The sequence below is a fragment of the Chiroxiphia lanceolata genome, chromosome 8, assembly GCF_009829145.1.
Source record: "Chiroxiphia lanceolata isolate bChiLan1 chromosome 8, bChiLan1.pri, whole genome shotgun sequence".
Lineage (NCBI taxonomy): Eukaryota > Metazoa > Chordata > Aves > Passeriformes > Pipridae > Chiroxiphia > Chiroxiphia lanceolata.
The window spans coordinates 25,513,097-25,534,759 of NC_045644.1; the positions used below are offsets into that span (position 1 = coordinate 25,513,097).

The 21,663-nt window shown below is 42.6% G+C and overlaps 1 protein-coding gene across 2 annotated transcripts in view; it reads right to left on the reverse strand.

Annotated features, from left to right (window-relative positions):
• Positions 1 to 15,835, reverse strand: part of ZCCHC24 (zinc finger CCHC-type containing 24) — a 109,455-nt gene extending 93,620 nt beyond the window's left edge. The window contains exon 1 of one of the 2 annotated variants that reach the window (XM_032694413.1): positions 15,198 to 15,599. In XM_032694413.1, coding sequence (XP_032550304.1) covers positions 15,198 to 15,437 — 240 coding nt within the window. In that variant the 5' untranslated portion in view covers positions 15,438 to 15,599. Of the gene's footprint in view, positions 1 to 15,197 lie in introns of both variants that reach the window. The other variant, XM_032694414.1, reaches the window with a different exon arrangement.
• Positions 15,836 to 21,663: the final 5,828 nt, after the last annotated feature.

Here is a 21,663-nt window from a genome sequence, read left to right on the forward strand (position 1 = left end):
TGTGAAACAAATCTGAAATGGAAAATACGTTTATTTCAGAGATCTCAAACATTCAGGATGTCTGCACACTGAGTGTTTTCCGGCTGACAGTCACACACCAAAAGAATGATATTGAGGCTCTAGGCACAAGTACCTGGATGAGTCCCAGCTCTCACTGAATCCCATCCCACTGCAGATGGTGTACACTGTAAAGAAAAATTTAGCCTGAGATAATCTGCTCCACCCAGTTGCACTATGGTCAAACAAAACACTGACCCTTCTTACAAAACTGAAGCTGGTGCACAGCAGCAGGATCAACTCAAAGGGCCCCAGAGTAGAATCTGATCTCACAGGAGACTTCACATATGTCCAGGTACTGAAATGCCCATAATTTTACTCCCTGCACAGCACAGTTCTGTGCTGGTGCAGGATGTTGTGGTTGCTAAGAGGAGAATCAGCCACTTTGTTTCAGGGGTTAAAGCTATAGATTTTAAAAGGAAAAGCTATTTCAAAAACGAATAAAAAGATTTTAGCTCCTTTAGCCATCAAGCAACCAAAGATACTTCCAACAGTCACTAGAATTTATTGTCTAGAATTTATTGGATGCTATTGGAATGAGAAATTCTTGGCATCAAATTGTTAAGAGGAAGCGGAAGTGCTATGGATGCCAAAATAGTATTAATTAAGAGTCTTTCAAGAAGTTCTTGTCTCCCTAGGAGCCACTCTCTCTTATATATACTTGGAATAATATAAAATCTTTTTTTAAGAGTCCTCTTGCCTTTAAGAGATTCTTAAAGTACTTCACATGGATTACATGCATCAGTAACTCTGCAAATTCCTTATTATCTGATTTTTATAGAAAGCTGTATGTATGAACACACAGAATGTGTGAAATCCCAAATTCTTTACCTATTGCCAAAATGTAAAATATCTCCTGGGGAGGTAGAATATGTAACTCCTGGCCATCAGGAGGTTGCTATTCTTGCCCCCAGGGCCAAATCAGTGACAAAAGAAAACATACCTATCTGCTGCCTTCAGTGGGCTTTGAATTGGATGTATGGCTTGCAGTGGTGACTGTTTTCTTTCCTAAAATCCCTTACACTGAGCTATTGCCCTCATTAAAAGAGAGAAATCTGGGGATTATTTGAGAAACTGGGGATTATGTAATTCATTCCTCACCAACCCTTCTGGGCGCATTTCAGATCAATACTGTAACATAAGGTGGCCCACTCTGTCAACAAACCTTTACAAACTTTTGTTTCAACCAGAAGCCTTGCCAAAGGCCAGAATCCCATCAGACTATGGGCTGCACTGACACTAAATCATAATCGTAGCAGCCACCATTGGTTCTGTGGCCAAAGTGTGGCACATGGCTCTAAAAGTGGCCACCTGGTTCAGCTGGCAGTGCATTTGTGCAATACATGCCAAAGTTGGACATGGCAAAACATCCAGTTTATGCATAGCACCACAAAACACTTCCCTATGGGCCCACTTGAGGCCCAGTCTTAAAAAAGGAAGAAACAAATACATCATTCCAGAAGATGACACTAAAGGAGAAGATGCACATTGCTGATGTCACTGGTACTTTAAAGAACAATGAATTCCTAAAGCAAACTCCTAGACGATCCCAAAATGCAGCCCATCCCTCTGGGTACAGTCAGGCAAACCACTTCAACGGTTCCTGCCAATCTGACCTGGAAAATGGCCTTAAATCTGTTGCACTTGAAAGTTGCTATAAAGAGCACCAGCACAAATGGTGCTACGTCCTGTTTCGAGCTCTGGAAATCTCCAGTTCTTCAGAAGGAGATGAGGAAATAAGCCATTCCCAAAAGCCAAATTATATAATAAGGGTGGTAGTGGGAAAGTTCATCCTGGTCCCTGGAATCAAATAGTGAAAGCTTAGGGCATGTAATGAATGTGATGAAATGGTGTTTCAGTCCATTTTGTCTTTGTAGAAGACAAGGTGTGAATGAACCAAAACAGTTCTGGTTTTTTGGTTTGGTTTTTTTTTTTTTTCTTTCTGGAGTATTTAATTGTGCAGATCAGCAATTCAGTCCTTACTGTTTGCACTGCTGCAAAGGGGATTTTTAAGAAGGGTTTTGAATAAAAACTTTTGAATTAGCTTCACACTCAAAGGGGATGTCCAGGGAATGATCAGGGAGAATGTTGATGCTCTCAGACAGAAAATAAAGAGCAAGTTAGAAATGCATTCTAACTCACTGTGGTCTCAAGCATATTAGTAGACATCTGGGAGGTGGCAGGGAGACTGCTCCTCTGATGAATTCCACCAAAAGTAATGATTGCTCTGTGTTCACAATGCACCAGTAGCAAAGCCAACCTATTTCTTTAAAAAGTAGACAACAGTACCTCTCAAATGGAGTCTCATTTCGAGCTCCAACAGGATAGAAAGGATTTGGCAGTGAAAGGGTTAGTGCTCTCAAGGCGCCAAAAGACCACACTGCATGTCCTAATTACAAGGCTCATCAGCCCAGCTGCAATGAATTCAGGATTTCCTTATCTTGCTCTACTGGGGGATGGGGGATCTGACGGTAAAACTTAGAAACTGGTTTGGTGGGAAGTTCCAGCTGATACTGTAAGTTTGTTTGTTTGTTTGTTTTCCTTCCTATGAAACTTGTTGACTTAGTCGAATGAACCGAACTGAAAGTCTGATGTTGTACTTTCCAAAGGTAACCTCTCTGCTTGGTAGATCTTTAAAATATATCTGTTGGTGGTGCTGGGAAGCAAAGCTTCCTTTGTTATTTGTTTGCTGAGTGTTTCCAGTTAAAGGCCACGTAATCTGTAAAGTTGCAGTGTGGTCCTTTGTGAAAGAGGCAGCTATTGTCTTCTATAGCTTCCTCACTCTGATTTCCAGTTGGGTAACATATGCAAGTGACTCAAGAGTTCCAGCATCTAACTCACCTCTACGAAATTCCTAGTTACGTGAATGATTGGCAAATGCTCTTGATTCCCTTGGCTAGGTCCCTGCCTTTCAGAGACAGCTTTTGGGACTGATGAGCCAAGAGGTGGAAAAGGAAACACTGCCTTTATCTCTACAGCTTCTTTTTTAGCAGTGGTGAAATGTTGAAAATAAAGACAACAGTACTGTTAGGAATATGCAATGAAACATTCAAACAAGTTAGTGGCAAGTCTTACTTTCCAAGTTTTCCACTGGTATGTATGGCTACTGCTTTAGCTGTAAAGGTATTTTTAACAGGGACCAAGAAAAGCACAGATAGCACAGTAGCATCTCAATTATGAAACGCTGAATTCTGACCAAAGGTGAAAGGATTACCTATCTACCAGAACAGCTGATATTAATAAGCAATGACAACCTGTTTATGTGGGAATGGTATCTTCTTATTAGGATTTAAGGAGTGAAGCTTTTAGGTATGGACAGGAAAAGTACCTGGAAAAATCAGTTTCTATCCCAAGTTCAGTTTGTAGCTGCTGGGCCCTTAAGGCAATGATAAAGGGGTTCATATCCATTAGTTACGTGAAGCTAGAATGACCTGTGCTGGCTGATGTGGTTGATAGGCTGTATCTGGCCAGTAGGTCTGTTTTGATGCTCTTTAAGTTAGTATGATTGCTGCTCATGGTTCTCTCCAGGTTTGTTTTAACTGCACATACTGAAGTGAGGTCCTGTAGCAATTCAGTATTCCTATAACTTACTCCAGTCATCAATGCTTCCATAAAATAGTCTGTAATTGAAAAGCAATGAGCAGAGAATTTTTGATGACTTTATTTTTCCTTTAGTATGTTGCCAACCTAATAAAGCAAACAAAAATAAAGCAATCTTAACTGCCAGAGTTAAGTTTAAGTCAACAGGCGCCACGGCTCTTTGAAGCCTGTTGGAAAAGGCAGGTTGGGCTGCCCTGTCATCAGTGTGGAAAAAGTAAGGTTTTCATATACTGTAAATTGCAAACATTCTCCAGGCTCTATGGTGGTAACCGGACTAGGCATGCTAATTATTAGCCCTGCATTGAAATGTCAAAAGGTGCTAAAGTTATCAGCTTGAATTTTCATGAAGTTAAGAAGTGAGTGCATCCCTGTGCTGTGTCATGGATATAACAGTAGGATAGCCAAGCCCTCGCTCAGTGGCTATTTTCGTGTTTGAGGAGAGGGAAATCTGAGCTACCCAAACAGTAATTCAGTGCCTTGTACATGCTAATACACAAAACTGAGGGCCTATATCTGTCTCTTCTCTCCTAGTGTCCTAAGGCTTGCTTTTCATATGGGGTTTATCCATGGGGCTATGCAGTATGTGTGAAAGCACAACAGTTGCACCTGAGGATGACCACGTGTGGATATAACCACTTCAAACTCGTGACTTTTCTGTGCTTCAGCTCTTTATAAGTGATCAAACAGTTCCCTGGTTTTGTCCCCAAAGAAAACATCTACTGCAGAATCATAGAATAGAATCATAGAATTGTTTAGGCTGGAAAAGACCTTTAAGATCATCATCAATGTTTATGGCCAACCCCAAATCCTTCTGAAAACAGAGGGATTAAATGAAAATACTGTAATAAATTTAGTTGTATTAATTTGAGCCAGAAGAAACAGAGAAGTTTAATTACCCAGGCTGAACTGGAAAACCTCAAAAACTGCTCCTGTATAGCTTATGTCTGCTTTAACTCCTCTGATAAATTGGATACTATTACAAAAAAAAGCTTAAGACTTTGCTCAGTAACATTTTATCATTGGAGAACTGCAAGCCAAGCTCATCACTCAGTGAAGAAAATGTTTGCCTGGAGAAAGGAAAAAAAGACTCAGGTTTTTGTTTCCTTCTGAAATCAACATTTAAGTCAGCTGTCAAAAAATCTGGTCTTTGGGCTGACTTCAATAAAATCTGAATTGCTCAAGTTCCTCATATAAAACCACAGATAAATGCAGATTAGCCAAGTAAACCTTAATACATTCCCGGCTAGTTACATTAGCCAAGTATACCTTAATTCATCCTTCTTCTGTAGGGGGTTTTAGATAAATACATGTTTATGTTAAATTGCTAACACTAATGCCTACTTATAAATATTTTCAGATAGATGGCACTAGGACTTTTCTTTTGTAGAAACAGTATCTTAATGAAACAACTGTGAATGCTGTGTGACCTGCTAGTGGTTGTGAAACTAGTCATTGAAGGGCGACGAATCTTTACTCTAGCAGACAGATGTCTCTAATCTAGTTATTCCAAATCTGACAGCTTGGCTGGTTGTGGCTTCTCAGGATGTAATTGCTGAGATTCTGCAGAACAGCAAGTGGGTGCAACACCCTTTCTGTACATGACTGCTGTACCTTCAGTTCACAGCAAGGCTGGAGACCAACACCACCTTGCCTTGTTTTACATCTGCTGGTCTTTAACATTTTGATCCAAAGAATTCAATGAATTTCACAAATCTTTAGATGTTAAAAAAAATACCTCTCCCTGTCTACTATACAGTGGTATAGAAGTAATGCTGACAGTTAAGAAGTTGCTCAGTCATCATCTCCAGGCTTGCTGGAGCTTGCGTAGGTCTTTTGGCTCTCTCTCCTAGCAGTGTGATCCTCCTTATTTCAGCCTCAGGGAAGGGTTTGCTGTGGATGTTAGTGAGAACACTCACTTTACACAATGTATGGGGACATCACAAAAAGTCTTTAAAGGCAGGTGTGGAAGAGGACAGAGATTTGCTCTGGTCAAAGGTGTGTAGTCTTGGAGGAACTTTCTAAATCTTGAATCTTGCACCAAGTTCTGCAGGGATCCTTTTCATCTGCTAAATGCCAAACAACTGCCCACTTATGCTAAAGAGAAGCTCTAACACATGAGCACTATATCAGGGAGACCATTCACATTGCAAATTACTTTAACACATCCCCACAGAAGCCTTCATTTCTCGGCCTATCTCTTGCCTGCCTAAAGCTGGGTCTCCCCTGGCCACCAACCTCCCTGACCTTTCTGAGGCCACAGGGAGGGCCTTTGCCATGCACCTCCATCCCACTGCCTCCTCACACTGCTGACAAACAAGCCACTCTGGTTGAGACAGGGTTCTTGGGCGAGGAGGAGATTATGAAGGTTGTATGGCATAAAGTGAGGGGAGAAACGGATGGACATGTTTTGATCCCTGCACTTTCTGTTAACATCTCTGTTTCCTGCAGGAAATCTTGTCTCAATCTGACCTGCAGTTTGGAAAACAAGAGTCGGGTTTCCTCTCGTTTGGTGGCTCTTTTGACACTCCAAACATAAGAAAAATAACACCCGGAAATAGATATGTGCCTGTTCAAGACACACTTAGGAAAGCATTTACCTCCTGTGCAGCTCTTGCATGATGAAAGGTTTTGCTAAGAAATGTCCATTTTGGGTTAAACAGAACCGTAAGTCTGAGACAGTTTTGTTTATATCATTTACATTCAGTAATGCCTTCTTGGCACAGAAACCTCTGCAATGCCTGCCAAAGTTTAAAAGAGGCAAAGCTAAGGTCACTGTCAGAGGTAGAAACAATACATCATCTGCCCAGAACGGGCCCCTCGCAATGCGCTCAGGGCCTCAGTTCCTGCACTCACGGGAAGACAAAAACTTTTATTAAATTGAATATAGCGAGGAAAATAAATTATTTCTATGTACTAAACAACAGGCTGGAATTTCATTCTGTGACTCCAGTTTTTAGACAGTTTTATCTACATTTAAAGCCACCCTCTTCATCAGTTGTGATACAGCACAGCTTGAAGTGTGATCTGAGCAATTAAACCTAAAACATCACAATCTGCTTCAGATAAATTATAAAATAACAATTGAGTAATCTGGTTTCCAAATAGATTTAAGGATTTTTTTCCCCCCAAGTTGGGACTACTAGAGGAATGAATCTATTACTCTATTAATTTCAGTTGCAACATATGTTTGAGAAAGATGGTTATATAAGAATGCGTCTGTATTTCAAGGATCAGTGATGCTCAAACTCTCTTAAAAACTCTTGCTAGTCCTCCATTTTCAGGATGCAATACTGTACAATAGTTCCTTTGCTATCCTTTCAGCCACAGATATCCACAGCCCTAATGACTACTTACAAATAGTTGCCCAGCAGGCTGTCTTAGTGTGAAGAAATATAGGCTCCAACTCCCCCTGCTACAATCACTTAGACACCTGGAGCTCCTAGTAGCAAATCTCTGAGAGCAAGCTGATTCCATTTAAGTGTTTGCTTAGTTGGCAGTTAGCTGGATGAGGTGTAAATAAATATCTGTATTTCCAGATACCTATGATCCTTCTATGTAGGGTACTGCACTTCTGTTGATTCAAAAGAGACACCAAATCCTGCCACGTGCAGGGAGTAGTGGTGGGTGGCCATTTAATATAGCAGGAACATATGCCTGCTTTGCATATAAGCTCAAGTCCTGGATCATGAGGGCATTTGCTAATCTTCAAATTAAATCTGTAGAAACAAAAAATATATTTCTTTAGACACAGGTTTGGAGACCAGTATTTCCTATCAGCAGCAGCTGAAAGAGCTAAGAAAAAGATCTACAAGAGGCTTCTTAAAATTCCTCTTCGTCGAAGTATTGGACTTGTTAGTATTTGCTTATACCAAAACACACAACAGAAAGAAAGGATTGTAACGTTAAAACTTAAAACCTACCAAAACTCCCCACAGCTGTGCTGGTCTGTCTAGACAATAAGGGACGTGGACAAAGCCCAAGACTCATATCCCTGCATTTATTCTGCTTTCCTCAGGTGAACCTGTCTATAATTTTAGGTTCTGCTTTTAGTAGGTAACAGATTGCTTGTAATCATTCTGAGAATAAAAAACAACCTTCAGGAAAAAAGAAGTGATCTAAGTTTTGACACATAGGAAATACTGTCTGTCTGAATTATGTCAGCACTACTTTAAGATCTGAATAGCTTAGCAAAATGTAATTAGTTCCTTTGATCCATTATAACTACTCTGGAACCCACACAGAACCTACGTAAACTGCCATGAAGCAAACACTTATATATTCTCCTCATTTAATTTAATCATTTAATTGTGGCTTTCTGAAGGAGGAAGAAGAACAATTCAGCAGAGTAGCAAAATGGGCATCAGGCTGTGGCAATTTTTCTGAGGAAAAGAAACTGGGGAAAGGTACAGATGTTAACTGTGACGTTTTATTAATCAGTTCAGAAACTTGAAGGTGACACCCAATATCACTTTTTAGGTAGCATTTATATGTATGCATCTAGTTTGGCTAACAGGACACACTTGCTTTTGTTTCTATGCAAATACATAATATCAGTATTCTATGATTTGGCTTTCTAATATCTGTGCCTGCATCTTTTTGCAACTGCACTGTGTCACTGGCTTTCATGCTTCTTAAAGTAGCACGGAAAAGATTCTCTGGTCTTAGATTTAAATTTCACTTAAATCAGGTTTCAGAGTCCTTTTATGGCCCACTTAAACTCTGATCTAGAAAACTTTTCTCTGCATTAATCCTCACATTGTATCTGTCGATAACATGCAATATTTTGATAAAAGTTGCTTGTTATTTATCTTGTGCAAGTCCACAAAATCCCCCAAATAATCAACAAAACAAAAAAGGCCTGGGGGGGAGGGTGTGTGTGTGGTGGGAGGAAGAGGGGGGATTGGCTTATGGATAAAAGCAGTTGAGTACACAACTTGGTTATTTAATTTGTTCCATACACTTCATAAATTAATATATTGGTTCAAGTCAGACTTAGTTGTCTGATCATTTGTGTAGTTCACTGGAGAAGGATCGTCCTTTTCTATTCTGAATAACTGAGTCTGTGTCTGCAGAGCAACAGAGGAATGGATGAAAAATCATTACCCAACACACAGTTACATCACCCCTTTGTTTGGGTGCTTTGGCATGGAAGACACTGTAAACGCATAAAAAACTGTAAATGAAAGCTCTGTGTATAAAATATAATTGTAACAAGAATTCTATGTGCTTTTGCCTCCAATTATAGGTTGGGGTGATTTTTTATGTATTGCCTGACGAGTTTTTCAAGACGTGGATGTTTTTGTGAGGCAGAAAGTGCATGCCAGTGCTTCCCTCAATGAGGAGTTTGCATAAACACAAAATCCCAAGTGATTTAAAGGAGTTGGCAATGATTTTCAACTAATCAGGAATAATATATATCATTGGTCTATCTTCTATTGTTGCCTTTTTTTTCAACCTATCAAAAAGAAGTCAACAGTAGAGCAGAAAGCCCATCTCTCTCTCCTAGAAGACTTGATTTACTTTCAGCAATTAATATTTTAGTTGTTGCCAGCTTTGGTTAGTTCTGATGGTTTTGATTTTGATGTGAAAACAAGTAGCTGCAGAAGACTATGGTGGATAATACATCCGTTGTAATGAACTAAAGCCCAGCTGTAAGTCATGCTCGAAGTAGTTAAAGCCTGAGGTAGGGCAGGTGTGCTGCAGAGCTACAGCAGCATTTGCTGGCAGTGGGGGCAGTTTGTGGGTAAGGAACAACACAAGAGGTTCTAGCTGTTGGAATAAATTCAACACAACTTTTTCTTCTTACTTCTGGGAGCTTTCTGCTGTTCTTGTTCAGGTAAGGAAGCCAGAGTAAAAGCAATGTAATTGTATTTAGAATGCTTGCTTAAGTGAACCAAATTTGGCTCCTGTGTATTTCCCCCTGCAATCAAATTGCTATTAGGTAATTCAGCCTCAGTGTGAAGAGTAAGAAAAGAGTATCTACCATATGCAGTACAGTGCATTTATAAAAACCATGCAAACAAAAAACTTAATCCTGGAGAACAGAGAAATCTAAAGCCATACCCAGGCAATACAAATGGAACAGTGTAATTTGGACGATAACTTCAGTTTCACACTTCTTATACAAGATATAGATCTTATTTTCAGACTCCACTTCCTAAAATACATTCACATATGGGTTTTTTCTTCCCTGGCGAAAGAGGGTGTTTTCCATAGACTACAGAAGTAGCAAAGCAGGAGGCCATGGCTGCAGAAATAAAAATGGGGAGCAAAAGAGAATGATTGTAGACATAAACCCCTGAATTTCTGCATTTTAAAGCCTATGTTCATGTGGAATTGGAAACAAAATAGCTGTTAGCGCAAGTACCTGTAATAGGATCTGAGATTTTGAGACCAGAATAGAGTGGGCTGTGAAAGCTGCACTTCATGTGCTGAGGCAGTATCATCAAAAGGGCTCTGGAGCTGGCTGTGTGGGAGGATGGAGGAGGCTGCTGTTGCCAAGATCTCCAAATGCATATTGTCCTCTGATTAACATAGACATTCAGTTCCCTGGGATTTCTTAGGAGGACCAATGTGAGAATTGTCATTTAACTTCCTGAAAAGCAGTTTGAAACTACTTGACTGGCACTTTTAAGTAGCCTCAAAATATCTGTAGTGTACAGTCACCCTGAGGCAGAGAGCACAAGCTCCTCCAATGCTGGAATTGTTGTGCTAGTGCCTTTTAAATAAAGTTTGAAGAAGGATAAGGGCACTGAAATGTTAGTACTTGCACAAAGAATAGTGAGAAAAATGAAAATGAGGAAATCAATCAAATAATCACTATTAAAGGATAATTTCATGTACTGCAGGCATCACTGTGGTACTCCATCAATAACTATGCTTAACAAGAAGAGATAATACTGTGGTTGTTTAGACTGCAAGTGAGAAAGCAAGAAGTCCTGACTTAGGAGCCTAGCACATCAAGCACTCTGCCTCAAAAACATGGTCTGTGTTAGAATAACTATTAATTTTGTATTACATAAACAAATCAGATATGTTTTGGAGCATATGGCAATCTCTGCTAATCTGCATCTCAGTTGTGTTCGCCCCCAGACCATACTGGTTGTGAGCAGCCTCTTATAAGGTGTTTTGTTCTCTCTTTTAAATCTTTTAATCATGGCTGTTTTCAGAGATATTGCACTTAATTTAGTGGGTCAATGGCCTGATCAGGTATAGCAATCCATATACTCCTCTGATACTATAAGAATGGAGATTAGAAAAATCTTATAATCATAATTCATCTAGGACAAATCTTCTTCATCAAATATCACTCTAGTGTGTATCCCTCTAATTCTATGAAAGACAGATGGACAACAAGTTTGTCTGATATAAAATATATTTTCTGTAGAACTGCCAACTTCCTTCCCTATATTTTTTGTTCTTGACAGTGTTTCACAGGTTTTTGTTGTTAAATTATCAATGTTATTGTCTTCTTTGGGAAGCTACCTAATCTATCCCAGTATCTATCCCAGTGCCGTAGACCTGCTTCAGTTTCACAGGTATTTGAATGTTACTTTCCACAGCACACTGTGTAAACTTTTTTAACTCCAATGATTTTCTTTTCAAGTGAGTAATCCATACCTTACTGTAGTAAACTGAACTATCTTGTGTTCTCTCACAATTAGTTTCCCTCTTGGCTATAAGGGCTGGATCTGGAAGTCTGTGAGTCAGAAACATGAACGACTTTTTGAAAAAGGTGATTTTTTTCTAATCTGGTGTATGCAGTTATTTGTGCTTAAGTAAAATATGGTTTAGATTCAGAAAGCGGCTGCCATAGAGGTTTCTAGAAGGAATTTCCCTCTTGAAAGACACACAGAGTACTACACATGGGCAAAGAATTCATTAGGCTTCTTCTCACAGGCTGTGCTGCAATTAGCACTCTGAGTTCTGAGAAACATGCTTAACTATTATAATATGATAATTTCTAGTTACTGGTCACTGTCTCTTCTTGACCAAAGCTAGCATTGACTTGGTATGACCAAAGACAGTGTTGACCTGGTAGGATGCCTCCTGTGAATACAGAAAAATAGCGTATGAGTCTCTTGCCCCTTATTCTAGGTTTCTCAATTATATCCCTCAATGACAAAGCCACAGATACCTGGCTGTGTCTCAAAGGCATTAAATTCCATGTAACCAGCCCCACAACAAAGCCTCAAATACTTGGCTCTGATGGATGGTGTTATAATGAGGGTGGAGCTCAGTTCAATGGCCAATTTATTGCATCTTAATGTTCTAACATGCTTTCGTTTCATATCTAGGACAATAAATGCTGCAGTAAAGTTTGGTTTAAAGCAGGTCTGTTTTGCAAAATGAGTCTTGCATATGGAACAAAACACTCTTTGTTGCTTTACTGTTGAAACCTTTATTATTGCTTTTTTTCCCTGGTACAATGGGCTTTTATGCACCAAACAGCTGTGTTCATCATGTTTATTTAGAAGGCATCCATTGTAGTGGAAAAAGTCTGGAGGACAAAAATCTTGGTGAAGTACAAGACTACTCTGTGGGTGCTGGCACTTTTATTTTTTTCTGTCCTGTTCCTTTGGTCAGTATGCAAGTCACATACACAGGCACTGCCATGCAGACTTTCAAACCTGGTATAATAGCAACTTTTCACAGGGGCTGTGTCTTATTGCAAGTGTTGTCCTCCAGAAATTTTCAATCGCAATGCAACATACAGAAGGCACGACTATTTTACACCCTATGATCCTATCATTTCTCAATCTGTTGCTATTTTGGCCCCTCATTAGGTCACTTTCCAAATATTGTGTACAGCTATGTGTCAATCATTGTCACAGCTCGGCTCCAGCCTAAGCCAACCCAGGACAAAACTGTGAGGGGGGGGAAAAAAAAAAAAAAAGCCAACCAAAGCAAGCACTGTGTAGAAAACAGTCAACAGTTTAACTGTGGAAAGCTATGTGTTGTTCCAAAGATAGCATAAGCCCACTTGATGCAAAAGCAGCACACAGTACTAATGCGCTCCAAAATAATTTTACGCAGTTGAAATATGTAGTGTATACCCAATGGCATCTGCAAATAAACGGATGTTAGAATCTCAAGAATTAAGAGCATGACATTGTTGGAAACTCTTGGGTGACTCCTGCCAAAAAGAAGTCTAGTTTCCAGTTTCTGGAAAGAACAGAGTACCTAATATATTGACAGAACTTCTTCTGAACAACAGCATCTTCTAAAACCTTGAATGAAAGCTGCTGTGTAAGCAGGCAGTGTTAGCCTGGGGAACTAATGGGTTCCTTACTTCCTTCAGGCTATATCCAGAAGGGTAAAAGCACTCCCATGTCCCCTTTCCTCTTTTCAGGTTACCATGTAGTTACACATAGTTCAGGTAAATACTGGAAACACAGAAGTGTCTCTATCAGCCGCATAGTCAATGCTATTGTCACAGGCTGGAAAGTGAACTGGAACAAACTAATGTGCTTGATCTTTTAAAAATATTAAAATATCTGTATAGAATGAAATGGCTTATTTCCTGAATGGTGAATGCTCTTGGCTTTCTACAGAGCCAGCATTCTTAGTTGTTGTTGTTGATCATGTGCCTCAGGAAACTGTAACGAGGTTAAAAAAAGCAGAATAAAGTTGCATCCATACAGTGTATGGATGATAGGAATCCATTCAGAAATGCAGCAAAGGTGACTTCTGGGATCAGAAAGCGGTGCAGCCGAGGAAAGGCTACAAAGGGGCTGACTGCGTGGAGCCAAGGCAGGGGCCTGGGGAAGGCCTGGCATACCAGGGAAATGATTTTCCAGAATAAAGGAGAAAAGTTTTGGGGGAAAAAGTGGAAAGAAATGTGAGCTAAGTGGAAAGGGAGTGTGACAAAAGGATTAGCCCCTACTTGCACACAGTATAGTAGAAGCAGAAAATGAACTCTGAGAACTATGGGGAAAAGAAAACTGTTTCTCAGAGACTGTTTCAAAGGCTTCCTGAATGCAGCCTCCATTTACTTGTTTCTTCCTTTTTCTCCCAGGAAGAAAAAGGACCCGCTGTGAGCAGAATGTATCCTGACTTGAACAAACACAGGCCCGAACGAGTCCCACTCTGGAGTCCATGGAAGGCCAAACTCCTGGAGTCTTGTTGCTACTTAGGCACCACAAAGCTCATAAGCCAAGCAGAACGGGGCAAAATCTACTATTTGCTGCCAACAGGTAGGTAGCTAATACTTTAAATTGCACCCCCGCTACTCTTTTTCCAAAATCAATGCGCTTGCTAAGTCGGTGTGTTTTTAAACTGCCTATGCCGTGTCGACATTCATAAGACTAAGTACATCAGTTTGAACGGGTTGCAAACTATATACTCTCAAAAATAGTGCCTATTTTGAGACTGGATGTGCTCTGTGAAACTTAGAGAAGAGAGTTTCTAATTAATGGGGAAAGAATGTATGTGTATAACTCTGGTTCTTAACTGTTAGCAGCTATAATTTGAGACCAACTGGGGAATTTGATTTGGTTTTAATTAATAACCCCATCCCTTTGCTGACAGAACAGGAATGTGTATTTTGACTGAGAATACATTTCAAATCGATATTTAACACAAATGGCGCTGGAAGGACTCTGAAATGTCATTCTGTGAGAAGTGCCAGAGCAGGCAGGGATGCATAGTCCATCTAACCCTCGTCAAACAGAGCCACTGTTGAATGCCTCCGGCAAGAGTCCCACAGTAGGGTGCAAAACTGTAGCTGGATCTTTTCTGGAGAGGCTGTGAGCTGTGGTGTGTGAGGTGCCACCTTGCAGTATCTCCGCACATGTGAAATCCCTCCAATGAAGAAGTGCTTGACCTCAACAACTTCCTGTGACAGGGAGTTCCACAGCGAATTGTCTTCGCATACCCTAGTTTTTTAGCTTCCTTCCCTCTGGTTTCATTTAGTCTTGTTCTTGCGTTATGAAATGCGCACAAAACTTTTTCACTGCTTTTGTCACGTTCCTGTTTATATCTCTTCCTTTCAAACAGTGCCGGCCTCATCTCTCTTATAAGCGACACGTATTCTCGTAGCAAGCTTTTTAAACATCACTTTGAAAGAAAAGAAAAAAGAAAGGAGGGGGAGGGGGCGGCGGCGGCGGTGGTATTTTTGCACATTATGACGGATGTGGCACTTTTCTGCGTGTCCTGCCCCCCCGTCCCGCTGGCCGCGTCCCGGCTGCGCACGGGAAATCGGTGTAACCATTGACCAGACTGTCAACACGGGCGCCCCGCGCCGCCGGCGGGCGGCGGGAGGAGGCGGCGGCTGCGCCAATGCCGCGGCCGCGGCGGCGCCTCGCCCCGGCCCGTTAGCGGGACGGGCAGCGAGGGAGCGCCCGGCGGGAAGGGGCCGGGAAGGAGGAGCAGGAGAAGGAGCCAGCGCGGCCCGCCGGGGGGCGCGGAGCGGGGCTGCCCCGTGCCGCGGGCGGGCTCGGTCCCGGCTCGGGGAAGGGGGCAGGAGGCTGCCGAGGCATCATGGCGGTTGTGTCCCGGGGGGGCCGGGGGCTGCGCGCCGGGCGGCGGGGCGGACTCACCTCGCTCCGCTGGAGCTGGAAGAAGCTGTTGAGATAGCTGGAGCTGAGCGAGGAGCCCAGCTCCGGGGTGCTCTTGGTGTAGCCGAGGTCGGGGTGCTGGGACGAGGAGGGCTCGGGTCTGAAGGCATCGAAGGCGCTGGCCTGGTGCGTGTCTTGTAGCGAGAGATAGACCCAGTTGAGGAGCTGGGCGGGCTGGTACACGGACGCGGCGCTGGTGTCGATGGTTGACAACAAGCTCATCTTTCCCCCCGGCTCTGCCGGCGCGGCTGGCCCCGCGGTGCCGCTCTCGCTCCCCCCGCTCCGGCAGCGCCGCTCTCCCGTCCCTGCCCGGGGCGCTTCCTCTTGGCCGCCCGAGGAGAGGACAGGACGGGCCGGGCCGGGGGCTCGCAGCCGCGCCCCGCGCCGCTCTCGCTCCCCTAAGGCCGGCGGCGCCCGCCCAGCCCCAGCGCTCCGAGCAGCACGGGCATCGCTGCCGCCGCCCGCGGGCTCCGCACGAAACTTTCTGCGCGCTCCCTCCCTCCCGCCCAGCCGCTGCCTGCCCCGCTATCTGTCTTTATTCCCACTCCCGCAGGCAGCGGCGGGGAGGGGCTGCGGGCTCTCCGGCGGCGGCGCCGCGCCCCCATAGGCCTCCCGGCCGCCGCGGGGGTGCAGGGGCGTCCCGGCGCCGCTCCGCCCCCTCCCTGCCCCTGAGAGCGGGCTGGGGGGGCGAGCGGGCGGCGGAGGTCCCGGGCCGCTGGCCGGGGACACCCCCGGCCTCTGGCCGCTCGCCCCCGTGGGTCGCGCCGGCTCCCTCGCTCGCTCCCCGGCTTTCCTTTTCCTCCTTCCTGGAGATTTTTGTGCCAAACACGCGCAGAGCCCTCCCGAGGGCTCCTCGCCGGGCCCTTTCGGGCTTGTTTTTAACTCGACAAGTTTCGCTCAACTCTAGTCAGCCCGCCCTCCTTTTTCACTCTCGTTTCTGTTTCTTGCCGGTGCTCAGCGCTCATCGCAATCTGAGCTTCCCTCTCGTTGAATCTCTGTCAGAGCTCCACTTTACGAAGCCCTGCGCGGCCGCTGAGGTTGTGCCAAGCCGGTGCAGAGTGAGGGTTTCCCAAATAAGGCAGGCAAGCGGCGCGATGTTCCCTTTGAAATCCATCTAGGTAGCCCTGGCACAGGCTCTTAGGGAGCCTGGTTGTGGTGGGATACCCGGGAGTTTAAGCTGAGCAGGCCTTTTAAGGAGTCGGTAGCACAAAAGAGGATGATGAATGATTCTTCTTTTAGGAAGGAGCCTGAGTGGGTAAGCTGGTAATTACAGTTCATAAACTCTTCCCTGCTGTCTTCCCTGCGATGTGTGGAACAGGACAGCTATTTCTTGCTTTGGTATAAGCACCGTAGCAATCAAACTAGGAATTTTCAAAGGAACTCCCAGGAGGTAACTTAAAACTTGAGCATAACTCCTTGTGCTCTTTCCTGAGCAACAGAAGGCTGAAAATTAGTGTGCCTTTCCAATACAGTGTTGGGGGGAAAAATGCCTTCTTTACTTAAATAACAGAAAAAAATCTGACCTTTGAAACATCAAAGCTGGCAACTCGGTTTTCTGTAATGAGCAGTACATCTCTGCCGAGATAGAAGAAAAATCACTGTCCTGAAAAAGCATGGTTACAAGCAACAGAAAATGCAGGTCAGCGTACACACAGTAGAAAATGCTATTAAATTGTCAGCTGCAAACACCTAAGATGGATGTATTTAACTTTTGAGAGCAGGCAGTTAAAGGCAGCAAAGCCATCCGCTTGCAAGAATTTAAGTGCAAGTGAAGATTCTAACTTTCCAGAAGTACAAAGTGAGGTGCAGTTTGGAACAGCTCAATCAAACTTAATTCCTTTAGTGGGGCTAATATATTATTTGGGGGTTTTTAGTGATGAAGTCCTTGCAGCATGAATGCAATTTGCTCACGAGTTCTCTTGGTTTAGAAACCCTTTGGAGCACATCTAAATGTGTGGGTATCAGCACAAGAAGGAACAAGCTACACCAGTATAAAGGGTCTTTGGAGCTCAGCAACTGTCCAAAGCATAGACCATAAAAGAAGAATTCAATCACCTTGCATCCCAAACTCAGACAATTGCATAGTGTTTTAAAGAAGCAAAAAAGTCCATGAGGCTTAGTGAGTTAATAAATTGTGGGGGAAGATTTTTCATGATTTGCTGATAAATGAAAAAAGAACAAGAAACAGATATCATATCTGAGGAACTTGCCTTTCTGGCAGATGGTAGTAGAAAAGTTAGGACATGGTAGGAAGTCTAGAAGGGGGAACTAGGCCACTTGTTTTGTTGTTGTGGAGGTTTTTTTGTAAGCATGCTAATTCCTTCCTTAAAGACAATTTCTATTCTTATCACTTCCCTCTTCTACTTGATATATTAAACTGAAATGTGTGTATTCTTATTTGACAGCTCCACTGTTCACTCTGTTTAGTAAGATGCTGTGAAGCAAATGGAAGTTCTGAACAAGCAGAAAAGATAACATGACAGGGTTCTTGAACTCATAGAGGTCAAAACAAAGAGTGTTTTGGATGAAGAGTGTTTGGTGTATTTTGACACTTTTTTTTCCCCAACTGAATGTAGCTCTCATAGTAGATGGTTGTTTTGATTGCTTTAGTTAGACAATACAGTAAAGATTGCAGCAGGGCAAGGGAAGGCAGAGTTAGGGTGTGTTTATTGCAGCAGCCCTTTATGATGTGAGGGACACCATGCGCTCCACCAGATGCATTTGAACATTTAAAGTTTTTTACTTTGATTGCCCCTTGACAGTAGCCCTGGTGGCTTCTAGTAACCACACAGAAGAATGAGTAAATTGAATATGATTGGCGTATCAAGAAAGAGAAAGGTTGCACATGCCTCCACTAGGAAGAGTTTAAATAAAAAGCACCCACACTTTGAGGTTCAGTTGTCATCCTGGTCTCCTGCTGCAGTTTCTTCTGGAAAACAGTTTCCAGGCAGTTTCCCTCCATTTGGATGGATTTAATACTGCTCGTAGCAGAGCAAGATGCTCCTGCCACACTTGCCACAGTCCACTTAAGTTCAACATAGCAATTTTTTCATTGGAAGTCCCCTCTTCACCCTTAAGAGTCATAGATTAGCAAGGAGAAGATGGATACAAATTGTCCATTTAGCAGATACATGACAGTAGAGAAAAAGTTGTCAAGGTCAATTGCATCTATTCTTCTGAAAAATACTTGAGACAAAACTGCCCAACAAGGCAGTCTGATGGCTGGGAAGAATCTTCAAGATGTGCACAGTATTTTGCTATTGATTATGCTGGGATGGAGTATAAGTGACATCAACTATATGGATTTTACATCAGCCTTATGGTGCCGAAACATTTATGTATCCGCTTGGTTTTATTAGTGAGTGGTGCTAATGAAGTAAAAAAAATAACTGGAACTGTAACGTGGAACTTTTAATAATGTGATTGGCTTAAGTGACTTGGAAAATAGAAGCCTTGAAACAGGTCAAAGGCAAACAGAGAGACAGGATTCATCTTCTTCAGTCCTATTCCTTAAGTAGTGGATAATCATGTAATTTATCCAAAATCTCCTTATAACTGCTCACTCAGCCTGTTCCTTTAGTGATCTGGACCTCTTGTGCCTGCTGTCCTTCCATGGCATCTTTGCAAGAGTGAGGAACACAATTTTCCCCTTCTGGTCAGGGCTTCTTTCATAATCTAATATAGTTATGGTCTTGCTTTCAGCGTTCATAACTTTAGATGATGTCAGCTTTTAAACTACATATGTGATTATTTTTTTTTAAAGAAAATGTTTATGGTTCTCCATACTTTAAAAATGAATATGCCCTAATACCAAGTATCCTGGATTCTCATGCTTTTAAAGGTGTCTGAATTGCTGCCTTCTTAGTAGTCTTCTAGCTTAGATGGGGCTCCAGAAGGAAAATATAACGAATATGCAAAACTGCCAATAAGACTAGAGAAAACAGGTAACTTGAACCCACCACTGTATTCCCTGGGTTCTGTAATCAGGACATACATAATGCAATGGGCCATTCATCTGCAGTTTAGCTGGAATATTCCAAGCAAATGTTTTTCATCTGCTGCAGCAGAGATTCTTATCTTATTATGAAATAATTTTGCTATGCGGTGGAAACAGTGTGTAAGCACTCTCTGAATTATGAGAAACCCATTTCAGCAGAGCTGTAAACTGTGAAAGTACATCTGCATGCGGTATTTGTGAGTTATGGATGTTACAACCTCTTGTGCTTGCTATGTAGGTGCAACAGTTCTACTGCCAGCAATAAAACGCAGCATAAACCAAAGTTTGTGAAAGTGAGTCTAGGAAATTCATGTGCTTGGGTATGTTACACCGTGGATTTTTGCACCTATCTAAAGGATCAGCTGCAACCCAATGCTCAGGCAGAAAAATAAAAATTCCTGTTTTCTTCCTCTAAGCTACTCTTACTCCTATAGCTTTGACATAGAAAATTCTGGAAACGGATGGATATGAACATATAGCTCATCCATATGTAGAATGTTAGTAAATATATACCATATGCAGTAACGATTTGCTGTGGATAGTGTGTGAAGCACAATTCCTGCAAGACTGTCTCAAACCACCAAGTGGGTAATTGGTGTAACAGATCCTCTTGGAGCATGCAGATTTTGCACCTGGCCAGTTTGTGGTTTCAAGTCTTGAGGCCTCCTCACTTGCTCTACGTGAAGATGTCAGTGCCTTGCTGAGTAATTGCATGAAATATGCCCTGGAACTGAGTAGCTGTGTGAGAAATACTGGTTTGATTTTTGCATTGTTTTGCAAAGCTTCCTGTAGACTCTTCAGCTGCCACATAGGCATCTGAAATGTTCTGTTATTTCAGTTTTAAAAGGTATTAGCTCCTTGTTTCTAGTACTGATCTAAAAGTTCAGCATCCCTGTCTAAAAATAGTAGCTGAGGTATCTTAGCCCTTTTACTTAGCCCATCCTAACCCCTTTCTCTTGCTTGACCCAGGAATCCAAGAGAGGGGGTCCAAGGAAAAGGGCAGAGGAGTAGAACAGTAGCAGTTAGGGAGAAGAGAAGAAGGTGCAGGGGAGGCCATGCCTTACCTGGAAGTGTCTGTGTTGGAACTGCTGCCGATGGTGGCTTCTCCAGCCAGAGAAATGGCAGGTGACTGGGGAGGCCCAGGGATTTTCTGTCACCTGAGAATCCCTTTAAGCTGCTTTATGCTACAGGAGACGCCTTACTGACGGTGTTTCTGAAATGGCCTCAGTGCTTTGTAACTGGCTACTACCTGAAGAATTAAGTTAGGTGTTATTTCTGGAGCCCCTTAAAGACCTTGGTGTTAAAAATACTCAAACTACTGCCCAAGGAGGGAAAGCATGACCCTTTATTTGACCTTTTTGGGAATGCATGGAGGGTTTCATTTGTATCTTTTTGTTTATGCCTTTACTGTGTGTAGTATCTCCGCCCATCTGCTTCTCTCATTAAGTCCGTGGTACAGCAAGCTCCAGGACTCGAATATAGTGCCTAATTGTATGCCACCTCTCTGTGCTTCCCTGGGAGCTCCACCAGATTCCTTCTTCCAATAACTGTAAACTCTGAGTTTGCTTGCTGGGTTAAAACAAGGCTTTGATAAAATAAGAGTTAGAGCAACTGCAGGAGATGAAAGAGAATGACAGAGATAAAGGTACATGAAATGATGATTACCGGATAGTACTGGTCATAGTGGTTAATAGCAGATGAGAGGACAAGAGGGGGACCTACGAACACAGTAGCTCTGGTGGGACTGGAAGCTGGAATAGTATCTACAATTATCTTTTGATTAATGGAGGATTTGACTGCTTTCTGTGGAAGTACTGATCGTCCTTAAGTCAGATCAGGTCTGAAAGCAGTATTTTATTCGTGGTATAGCAAACTGCGTGCACCACAGTCACCACAGAGATTACCGTTACCACCCGCTCAACATTGCACTCTCACTGATTTTGTCTTTATGCTTTCTTTACATACCCAGGATTATCTATGGCTTTGCTTTTTCTGTTTTATCCCCACTTTCCATTAGGCTGAATAACAGAATGGGTATTTGCTTTGTTCATGAGTATATGCATCTTATCCATTCTGAGTTGCCACGTTGCTTCTAGAGTAGGCATTTCTCTTAATTAGCACTAAGCCCATTGCAGGAAAGTTTGTTTCCTAGGTACTTTGAGTTGACAAATTACTTATATCAAAATTGGAAACTCTCCAAGCAGGTTTTAGGCAATTCTTTATATGAAAAGAATGAACTGCAGATGCCTGAAGACAAAAGGTTTTGATTTTTATGTCCTGAAACTTGGACCTCTGTCTCACAGAAGGACTCAATTCTTGCCTCAGTCAGCACACCTTATATGCCTACAAAATTCTCCAGTCATCTAGGACTTGTCTTGAGTATCATCTGGTCCTGAGTTGTCTGATGCAGGCAGTGGACCAGCAAGTACTGATCCATTTACAGCTCTGTAT